The 12,221-nt window shown below is 27.0% G+C and overlaps 1 protein-coding gene across 2 annotated transcripts in view; it reads left to right on the top strand.

Moving 5' to 3' along the window:
* Nucleotides 1-2,078: 2,078 nt before the first annotated feature.
* Nucleotides 2,079-12,221, top strand: part of LOC129988238 (uncharacterized) — a 46,409-nt gene continuing 36,266 nt past the window's right edge. The window contains exons 1-4 of one of the 2 annotated variants that reach the window (XM_056096412.1): nt 2,079-2,237; nt 5,220-5,296; nt 6,865-7,046; nt 9,000-9,039. In XM_056096412.1, coding sequence (XP_055952387.1) covers nt 2,182-2,237; nt 5,220-5,296; nt 6,865-7,046; nt 9,000-9,039 — 355 coding nt within the window. In that variant the 5' untranslated portion in view covers nt 2,079-2,181. Of the gene's footprint in view, nt 2,238-5,219; nt 5,321-6,864; nt 7,047-8,999; nt 9,040-12,221 lie in introns of both variants that reach the window. The other variant, XM_056096411.1, reaches the window with a different exon arrangement.

Below are 12,221 nucleotides of genomic sequence, written 5' to 3'. Positions count from 1 at the left end.
GATGTACAACTGCATTAAAATTCAAATTATAGCAAATGGTATTATACAATAAGCGACAAATTTAATAATTATTGTCACTACTTGGAATGAAGTTTTCAATCAAATAAAAAAAAAAACCCTTGTATCCATCCAAAAGTCATTTAAACACATTTTTTTCAGAATGCTTTATTTTCTTTTTTGCATAAAATTGTATAGTCTCCAGCAATCTTGCATTTTAGCTTTTTTAAAAAATTAAGTCAGCTAAATTAAATTTTGAGAACATTTTTAATTGAAATCTACAATAATCACAATCAAGATTAATGAATCAAATATATTCGCCAGTCTTTTTGAAAAGAGATTCTTAAAAAATTGTCAATTTAAAATTTGGTGAACAATACAATGAAATTTTTCTGATTGCAATTTTTTTTTTTATTTTATTTAAAACTAAAGTATTTAAAGATGCAAGAAGCCGAAAAAAAATATCAGAAAGAGTAGCATAGAAAAAACATGTTCAAGTCTCCACATGTGTTTAGTAATTGCCTATTTAAATAAAAGATATTGATCCTCTTTTTCAGATAGAGTTTTTTCCCAGAAAAAATATTTTTCTTTGAAGACTTGAGTGCGAAATAAAACTTGTTTTCGTGCAATGAAACAAACCGCGTATAACTTCCAGCGATAATAGTTATCATGCGATGGGATAAGGAGAACTAGTATCTAACTTAGTGAATTGGGAAGCGCTCTGCTTGTGATCAATAGGTCCCGCCGTCCACCACAACTGTTTGTGGGAGTCGTGTTCCTGGAAAATGCATCAGTGAGTAAAGGACGTTCCCTATGCATGATTGAACTCTTGTTCCAGAGCTTCCATTGGACAGATCGATTGACTTTCTATCATGATCTTGTAGTGGTAACATTATAAGCCAGATAACAACTTCCGGAGAAGAGAGTACTCTTTTGTCTAGTGGTTATGTTACTCGGCTATGAACCCTAACGTTGCGAGTTCGAACCTCTACCCGCACATTGGTGACCCTGGTTCTGAATAAACGCATCCTTCATTCAGCTGTCGTGGCTCCATCTACCGGCAGCAACCACTCACACACGCTCGCCGTCACCTGCCATAACGCTTGGCGCGATAATCACGTTCGTCGCTCGCCATAACTGGCGCAATAAACTCTACCGACTCACTGGTGGGGGACTATTGTAGTGGTAACATTATAAGCCAGATAACAACTTCCGGAGAAGAGAGTACTCTTTTGTCTAGTGGTTATGTTACTCGGCTATGAACCCTAACGTTGCGAGTTCGTACCGCAACCCGCACAATCTAAGACCTGTAATCGGGATATCATCAGTAAGATCGTATCAAGGATTTGTATCGCACACCTCTTTGTATTGATCACTGGTATTTATAACTATTTGATATTGGAAACGTAATAACCACTAGTAAAATATTTGTCATCCCTATAGCAAAATTATTTGTTATTCAAAAAATCGTGGATTACGCATCCCTAAATGCATAGCAAATAAACAGATAGATCTAAGCTTTTAAATTTAGAAAAAAATATTTTGCTGAGGAAAGAAACCATTAAGGACAAGTTACATGAAAGTTTATTAGAAATTTTTTATCAAACACTGATTCTGGGGTGGTCGCTAAAAGCGTTTAGTAATAATAATAAAACCCATCTCGAAACGATAATCAAAAATCAATACAAGTTTTCGCCGAAATCTTGCTCCACCTGTATGGGCTGGCACGGCAGACAAAAAGAAAACAACACGAAAACTCTATGGGAGACAAAAGAGGTCAGTTTTAGGCATTTGGAAAAAATCAAAGGAGTACCGGTGCTCGTATATTTTTTTGTGACTGTAAAATATTCTTCATCCTATCTTGATATATGTACATTGCCACTGTACTTGACAGATGCGATGACTTTTATATGAGTTACATTTATTTTTGCCTTATTAATAATTTTTCAACATTTGAAAGCTTTAGAAATTTTATATAGATCAATTCTGCAGAACTCTAATCAATTTTGCTCCAATTAGTATTTATTATGAATTTTGTTTAGTAGCAGGATGTAAGCAACTCAACCTTTTCAAGCATTATCGTTCCCGTTCGGTTAAATGCGTTCAAGTTTTGTGAAAAAGATATATGTTTTGCATTACTTATCAAATTTCATTTGTATTTTCTGATTGCCTGACATTTATTAAATGTCTTCATCAAGAATAATTTATAATCGGAAACGTAGATCTGACGACGAATCTAGGTAAGTCATTAAATTTCACATTGCTTACTCTTACTCTGCATGTGATATATGTTTTTATCGTAAAATTCATAATTTCAGTTATTAAATATGATCTTTCTGCATTAGCATATCTGGAATTCATATGTATTAATTGCAAATGAGTATTGTCTGGTAAGTTTCAGTGTAATGTATCGGTATGTAAGATATGTTGTTGTTTATTTCTTGCATTGTATTTTCCTTAAGATAATGTTTCGATTTTTCTGTAATGCTTTCAAAAATTTGAATGTATTTTGATAAGTAATTTTACCTTTTAAAATGTTTTTCTTCAATATTGTTAAGATTTCTTTCTGTTCTCATAATATACCTGCTTATGTCAATTCTGTTGCTTCCCGCGTATTTTCATAGTACGTATCGTAATAATAGTTAGCTGATTATTAAATGCTGTTCTGCGTAATTTCACAGTTTCAAGATGCAAAAAATTGCTGTTAGGCACAAAAAAGATCTGAAAAAGTAATCTTAAAATATTTTTTTTTCCATAATAATTGAGGTATGTGATTGGATTTTACTCAAAAGCGAGTGTTGTTGACATCTACGTAAAAATATCTTAAAACATTTGCTCATTTTTTTTCACTTTAAATACTTGTAATGATCAATTAGAGTTTATGGTTCTAGTGTAGATTTGGGTGCCCCTTCAATTGGCAACAAATTTCAGCGATGAAGTACTACTGATTTCCATAATGTTTCGTTTTCATTGACGTTACTGTTTTGTTACCGAATTAGGTCTTGGCGTCAAAAAAATCAAGAGGTACCCAATTGTAAACTTTTACCGAATTTATTTAAGAAGAAACCTGAAATTTTAAATAATAGTATTCTGTTACATCATTTAGTGCAAATGTGACGTTTTAACCATTTAATACTTGTGTAATAATTCTTTATATGTTAGTAAATAACTTAAAATGAATAAAAATCATTTTTTGTCCACATTTTAATGATCTTATTTAAAAACTATGACAGAATTTGCAAATATTGTTTTCTAACAAATTCTCTTATTTAATAATGATTGCACTCCAAATTTGTCCATGATTCCTGATTGACTTTTTAAAATCTGAATTTGTGAAAATTTCTTATAGAGAAAATATATCAAGGAGCAATTAATTTCATTAATGTTATTTACAGAGAGAATATAAAATAGGTTCTGTCGTTTATAATCTAAATCTCGTGGAAACTGTATATATATATATATATATATAATGGCTTAATGAGAAAAAGATATTTTAAAGTTTTTAGGTAAGAAAATCTTCTTGCAAAATTTTAAGGATTTTACCAATTTTAGAATTTTAAAAACAATAATCTTTAATTCTTCTCATGGTTTGAACTCTCGTTCTTCAAAGCATAAAATTGTGAACCCATGATTTGCAACAAAATTTCTTGTTGATCCTTCTGAGCTTTCAACTTTTGATGAATAAAAAATGAAATATATATATAATATAGCAACTCTTGGTATACAAACACCCATTATCCTGAAATAAACAAAAATTTCAAAAAATGATAGGAAATCAAAAAGTAGCTTTATGAAACAATGCAGTAAGATCCAATTGAATTTGCAATGTTTGTTGGTACTTTTCTGGTATATGTCTGCCACAGTTGTTGCACAATTTACATTTCCATTAGATGACCATCACGGAAGAAGTATTATTCAATAATATAATATATATATATTATTTAGTTGAATTTTTGTAATGTCTTATAATCTTATCTATCCAAAAGCTGCTTTTGTCTGTATTAGCAAATATTTTCTAATTTTTGACCAGTCTAGTGCTATTTGTAATTATTCAATTTATTTATTTAAGTTGAAATAAATGCTTATGATACACAGTTATTTTTTTTTAATAAGATTTGGTAGAAAGTATTTACTACTAAAAATTTGCCATTTGTTAGACATATAACAAAAATATACCAGTTTTTTTTCCCCCTCGTATCTTTTCAGGTTACCGAAATAAATAATTTCAGATGTATATGTGTATCATGTTTGTCTTCAAATATTTCACCCTTCCATTAATTGTAATACTTTTCTGAATTTTTGAAAGCAGATCATAAACATTCTTGCTCATATCTGAAGCTGTTATTTTTATAAAAAGTCATGAAGTAGATAGTTTTACAAACTCGGAGACTGTGAAGAACATTCTTTTATTTCAAATGTTATAGAGAAGAGGTCGAGCAGTTATGACTGTTATCTTCTGAAAATTTGAAAATAACAAACAGCTTGATTCATGTGGAAAGATGCATCATTTTGTATGGATATTATGATCCGAAAAACAAAACATTTTGGCATATTACAATGACATTATCTAATATTGGAATAAGTTTGAATCCATGTAGAAATCACTTTAAAAAAAGCTCTGTTTTCTCTCTCTCTCTCTTTTAATGCTTTTGGAGAGCTTCCTGTACTCTATTATCTCTCAAGTTATTTTAACCTTTTATGCAGAAACTTGTGTTGTAAAATTAAGATATTTCATTAATATTTTTATAATTTTCACTATTCAGTGCAACAAGATTGCACCTCAACAAGATTTTACAACTATTATTATTTCTTTTTCATTTAATATTTATTATAAGGATTATCAGGAATACTTATCCAATTTTTGTGTCATTAGATTAATAAAACATGTTTTGCACCTTTCTGAATTTGTAAGATTTGATTATAATTTCTTCCTATTTAACATCTATATATTAAAATATTATATAATTTCCTGTCCATCGTTTATTGTTATAATTATTTAAAATTATATTAATATGTTTAAAATATTATATATTTTATATTAAATACTTGTCACTTGCATCTTTTTGCTTTGTTCATATTGAATTCAAAACATATTGAAGTTGCATTTCAAAATACTGATAGACCATTTTGATTGTATTGTATTTCATCATATACATTTATCTTTTTTTTAAAAAAAGGCAGTATAAAGTAGATAAAAAAATATTTCCCTTAATTTAATGTAGCTCCAGTGATAATAGTGATGAAGATATTCCGCCACTAAAAAAGATACGTGATTGGAATACGTGGGACACAGACGGAAGTACGTTTCCTAAATATTTATTATGTAAGCTTTTATTTTGAAATTTTTTAAATCCCTTTTTGTTTTGTTTTTAAAGCATAGGATATGAAAATTTTCTCTGTGGTCACAAGGTTTGTTTATGTCTGAATAAATAATCACAAATTATTATTTCTTATTATAATTGAATTGAGGTATTAAGTTGCAGTTGCAATCGTATAAACATAATAGTTTGAAGAGAAGGAATTTCCCTTTTGTATTTCATATTTAAGTAAAAATATTGTTTTATAAAATAATGATTAAAAAATAAAATATTTCAAATTACAAATGTTTTCTGATTTATTTTATTTACTCTCCCCCCCCCCTAATGATACAAATGTCAGTGCTCTCATTTTCAGGATCTCAAGTTTGATATGATGTCCCATTTTGAATTGATAATCATGATTTAAAGAACCCTTTATATATTACCAATTGCAAAATAAATTTACATATACCCTTAATAAAATAATTGAGATTGTCTTATTTAAAACTATTTGTTCATGCTGATTACTTGCATATGATAATAATTTTTAGTTCTATTATTTAATTATTTTTGATTTACAATTTTTTCTTTTGTTTTTCCCATACATATTAAAGTTATCAATGATCCAAAGTTTCTTATAAACAAATTCATCTTGCTAACTGAGATATTAACAATATCAGTGAAGATGTTACTTTTAAAAGTTAAATGTTTATTTGTTTTTGTGAAATATAGTATATGTTTTTTGGTGATCAATTTTGACTAATAAATAATGTTGAGCATATATATGTGTATTAATTGTGTGATTGTAAAGTCTTTCTCACACTTCAGTGTGTGAGAAAATAATTGTTACAAATATTTGTCATTCTAATAGAATTTTCAAAGAAATTTGTTATCAAAGTAATATTAAAATGGTGGAGAGTTAGATATAATTATCCATATTCTATGCTATTTAGCTTGAGCTTACTTAAACCACTTCAAAAAGTAAATTCAATAAAAGAAAATAATAATTTTGCTGTGTAATGTTTTTTTTGTTGTGCAATCATTAAATGGTTTGTTCATGATAGTAAATATCAATTACCATCAAACAGAAAATTTGGTGAAAAATGTTACATTTTTATTGTTAAAGCTTTAGCTGTCAAAATGATTATAACTGCAGTTAGTGTATAAACCATGTACTGCAATTGTTTATTTCATTTTTAAGGCTACTGTACTTGATAGATTTGCTATGCCTAGTTATTATTCCTGAGACATATGGCTGTTATTTTGGTTATGGTCTGAATAAAAGAAAAGTACCTAAATAAATACATAGTAAAGGGGAAGAATAAAATTACTTATCAGTTTCTTTGTTAGAATTTTTATTGGATAGTTCTAATATTTAAAATTTTATTTGCTTGTTATTATGTAGAACATTCTATAAAGAATTTATTTTTTGTAGGTTTTCCTATTACTGTATTTATAATATTATATGCATTTTTAAAAATAGCTTTTACTTCTTATAACTTTTATATGTCATTTTTATTCTTTTTCATTAAATTTATTTGTTCATTTAATATTTTCCATTTTTTTACAGACTTAACTTTCGGTAAAATCCGTAAAGTCATAGACTGGGTATTTCAGAGACATTCTGAAAGAGATGGAATGTCGCGACACCACTGTTTAAATCAGGTGCCTATTCCAATAGAAGATGAGGAGGAGGAAAATATAGATGTTGTTGAAATTAGTTCTGATAATGATGATCCAATTATAGAAGAGGTAATATGGATTCTTTAATCTACTTTGAATTAATGTATTGATTTTTTTCAAGGCTGTTTATAATAAGTTTATTATTATTATTTTGTTAAATAGTAATTGTAAGTTATGCAACAAGTGGAAATCACATAAATTGAATTTGTATGCTTCAGGTTTAACAAATTATATATACAAATTAGTTTTAGTTAAATAGGGGGCAGGGTTATGGAAAATATTATTTTAAGAAAAATATATAGTTTTTGTACATATTGATGCACTGATATTAAAGTAATAATGTTATTATACTAAATGATTTATATAAATACTTTTGGATCTTAAAATCGGCTCAACTTTTATCAGGCACTTTAACAACTTTTTTTGCATTATATAAAATTTCTTCATAATAAATTAATATTGTGTATATAATATGCTGAGTACATTATATATTATAGTCAACTTTTTCTAAAATATGTAACCTTTTCAAGTGAGTTGTTACTTTCTGTCAAGTTTGTAATTGTCAATTGCTGTTTTTCTGGATCAAGTCTGAAGTGTTATCTGTTCTGTTAGTAATTTACTTACTCAACTGTATAAACTAATCGATTGTGAGCTCTTAATTGGGGAAACCTAAAAATCATTGACATCATTATTATCAATGCCTAAATCTTATTGCTTGGCAAGGTTACTAACCCTTTTTAATTATATTAGAGATTAGGTCAGTTTTTGGTTTATTTGTGGAAAAGAATGTTTGAAAGTTTAGTTTTAATGTGAATTTAGTATTTGCATAATAGATTAAATTAAGAAATGTTTGGGGCAGGAGGGAGAAAATAAGAAACTGCAAATGGTGGTATTATTTTGGGTATTGCTGGGCTTAGTTTGAAAGATATTCAAGTGACCTTTGTTATTATGATCAGTTCAAACTCGGAATGCAGGATGATTAAAACTATTTTTTGTTAGGATTTCATTTCATGAGTAATTTTATACACTTGAAACAGACTAAAATAATGATTAAAATAAAGGTTTTGTATTTTGTTAAATTAAGTGATTAACTGAATAATACTTCAAAAGTAACTAGCTTTTCTATTAGCAAAAGTAATATGAAATAGTTTTGTCATGAAATTTAATAAATAGTTAAATTTTTTGAAGAACTTCTTTCCTTTATTTCAATTTAACTTTAAAGTAAATCATTCATTCTTATTTATTTATTTTTGTATAATCTCAACAAGTAAAATGTTTTTGATTTTGGAAAGATTTAGGAAACTGTGACTTATCCTCTGTAATTTGTTTAGCATTGTCCACATTGATAACTTATAAATAAATTTTCATAGCTTGCATTCTTTTAAAAATATAAATTGCAGTTGAATTCTCCTTAATCTGACGATGTTTTAACAGATCAATAAATATTAGCTAAATAATGATTATATCTAAATGTGTACACATTATATGCTTAAAAGTATTCAGAGACCTTCAGATTAATATTCCCTTGCCCTAAAGAAAAGTTAATCAATGCTATAAATGAATTGTAAGTAATCATGTAAAGAATGTATTTCAATTTATACTTTTCTGTGAAGATACAGCCTCAGGGAAATTTAAGAGATTGTTCAGATAGATGAAAATGAAAGGAATTTGGACTTGCCTTATTTCAATAAAAGCCAATAATGCTTTAGAATTTTCATCAAAAGCTTTGTTTACTGTGAACAATATTTGCATGCATTTTTTAAAGAATAGAATATAGGAAAACTTTTTTTTATTTCAAATTTTTTCATCAAATTGCATGAAACTTACAAAATATGTGACAATATATTAATGTAGCATTATATATTAAAATTTTAAATATTAAACAATATTCAAGGAGTGTTGAGTAACAGGTTTCATTAATAGATTTTAAAATTTCTCTGGAGTCCCTTATTAACATATTGCATCTTAATTAACATTTAATTTATATTTAATTTTTAAAAAAAAAAACATAATTTCTTGCAGGATGGTGATTCTGACGAACCTAGAAGAGATAATTTACGAAGTAAGTTATTAAAATTGTCTATTTATTTGATGTTAGCTGTGTGCTGGGATACTTTATATTTTGAATGAATAAATGCATTTGATGAAATTGAAGTATTTGTAGTGAGATTATAAATCCCTTAATGTGTAAACAATAAGTAAATTTAAAATTTGAAATCAAATGATAAATTGTGAATCTGCAGTCAAAAAAAGTATGCATGCCTTTTAAATTCAAAGTTTATGTCACTATTGAATTGCTGCTCAAACACTTGAGTACATTTAGTAGTTAAGTTGTTTTTTCAATAGCATTTAGCGATTAAATATCTGAAAAATATAAATAATATCATCTTGGTTTTTATTTGGGAGAACCCATTACTACTACTTGCAAACCTGATTAAATTGTATATTTTCAAAAGGTCTGCTTCTGTGATTACTTTTTTTTATAACAGAGATAAAATTTATAAACTTTGTATTTAAAAGGTGGATTTATCAACTGAAAGTACTGTGTTAATATAAAATATTACATATAGATGATAAAATTATAAGTTTGTCTCTTTGGAACATTATGCAATTCTACTTATATTTTGATTCATAACAGAATTTATATGTTCTTTATTTCAAGTTTCAATATTGTTTTCCGGCGAATGCTTTTATAACTATACAAAAAAAAGGAAACAAAATGTTAAAGAACACAATTTTTAATATTATCAGAACTAGGAACAGTTTACAATACTTACGGAATAAATTTGCTGTTACAAATGTGCTGTTTGAAGACAATTGCTTAATTTTTGATGTGTACAATATCACAACTGTAATGAGATCATTTTTTAAATTCTAATGTTGCCATTGTTATTTGATGCACTTCATCTTCTAACTTATCAATTTAATTTACTGCACAAAATTCAGTAAATTTCTTTTTAATTATATATGGAAAACTAAGATAACTATTAAATTCTGAAGAAATTTTTACTAGAAAATTATTTAGTTAGAAAAATTGTGAAAATATCAGTAGAAAGTCATTTTAAAAATGAATATTGAAAATATGTTCAAGTTCTTCCCATGGTTTTGTAAGTAAATGGTTAAAAAAATAATAAATAAATTTAAAATGACAATATTTTGACATCAAAATATTTAATTAATAGATGATGTATGCCAGTTGAAAATTGCTTAAGAGATTAGGAAAACATTGATATCTTAGACGATAGAAGAAGAAATAATTGAAGGCATCTGATTTGGAAATGAAATGTTACTGTCCTATTTAAAAAAATGATGTTAGGCCTTAATGAAATAAGTATTCCTGTTATCAGAAATTGTATCGAGATATGGCTAGGAGAATTTTAAAACATAAAAATAATGGTTTGCTCAACAATTACTCACAAAGTGTTCAACTTTTTTTTAAAAATAATTATTTAGGTATACACATTCTGCATTAAATAAAAAAAAAAAGTTTGAGTTAAGATACTGTGTTTGTTACAGCTATGGCAACCTGAAGTTCTGGATCAAGTCAGAATACCTATCTACAATTGCATTTCTTAGGACTATTTGCAATATTCTTCAATAAATAAGGTTACTCAATGACTAGGCATAAATCCATTAAAAACTGCTTGTTTATAGAAATGGGAGGAATATGCCATTTGCAACTCAAAAGGGAAGGGTGGGAACTTTTAAGATTTCTGGAAGATGATGTTTATAATCTTCCATGGAGCATGGAACTCTTGTTTGTGTTTGCTGAAAATTGCTGGTCAATCTTATTTTCACACATTATATAATGACTGGATAATGAAATAAAATGGAGAATAATGGAATAAAATTGCTTAAGAAACAGATTTGTTGAATATTGGGAGTGGCATTTGACATTGATTAGTAGTACAATGGTTGTGCTATTTAGTAGCATTAAGAGGAGTAGAGGGAACTAAAATGACATTAAATATAGTGAAAAGTTGAAGAAAATAGATGCTGAATGTGTTAATTTATACTGGAAATTGTTAAATATTTTATTTTTGGTGCTGTTTAAAACCTATTGCAAGTTACAATGTTAATAACTTTGTGCAGATTTCATGGATTATTATATTACTTAAAATTGTGCACTTATTACAACAAAGTTGAAATATTATAACTGCATTTTTTCCATAATCCATAAATATTTTTTTAATCTGCTAATTACATTTTATAATTGTGCATTCCAGTTCTTTTTATATAAAGTGCATGTTTATTGAAAAAAACATTCCAAATTTTAGATTTAAATGTTATTTAATGGTATATTTATTTAATATTATATATAAATAGTGCTTTATACATGGCACAGAAATTGTCCATATTACTTGTTCTCTAATGGCAACATAAAATTCAAAAGCATCATTCAAATTTCAGATTGCTTCATTCAATGCTTTTAAGCTGTACTGTATTCAACATTTTGAATAGAGCTGCAGATTATTATTATTATAAATGTTCTGAAGATAGATTATTCATGTCATTAAAGGATTTTGATTTAGTTAGCGGGGGAAAAAATATAAAACAGAAAGTTTAGCTGAATGGGAAAAATAGCCTTAGTTGTTGCTAGATGGTTAAATAATATGACTTACTTGCTAGCATTGATGTCCATGCTTTTATTTTTAAAAAATGGAATTTTTATTATCTTAAGAATTACCTTTCTAATTATATCAATTCCATTTCCTACATTTTTATTCCTTTAAAGTTAATATTCTTTTAAATCCCAATTTATGTACTATCTGTTACAATACCTTTAAATGTTATGTTGGGTTATAAGCATATCTATCAAAACTTTCAGTTGAATGTTTTTATCAGTTATTAACTCTGCAGTAGGATTTTCATTTGTGTTTTTGTTTCATAGTGTGTACTCTTCTTAATTTGCAGTAAACTAAATCAGTTGAAATTGTGTTTTTCAGTCATGTTAAATACTGAGAATTTTTTTTTAAAAAAAAGATGTGTTGCATATCAATTATTTAACAACCTAAAAAAATTCAACCTAGGTGAATAAACTGATCATCACAGCTGGCTAATAATAATAGAAAAAATGCTGTAATTTTACAAAAAAAAAAAAAAAAGTTTTGATTAAGGATTACTCTTAAGAATTGTTAAATTATTTTTATATATAATTTATCTTACTTATATGAACCTTATTATTTTGTTTCAATTCTGCTATGTTTCCCAGGTTTTTTTTTTTTTTTTTTTTTCTTTTTCTGT

The sequence above is a fragment of the Argiope bruennichi genome, chromosome 10 (assembly GCF_947563725.1).
Source record: "Argiope bruennichi chromosome 10, qqArgBrue1.1, whole genome shotgun sequence".
NCBI classification, from domain to species: Eukaryota; Metazoa; Arthropoda; class Arachnida; order Araneae; family Araneidae; genus Argiope; species Argiope bruennichi.
The sequence above is the reverse complement of the archived record's forward strand: the minus strand, read 5'-3'. Positions and strand labels throughout refer to the sequence as shown.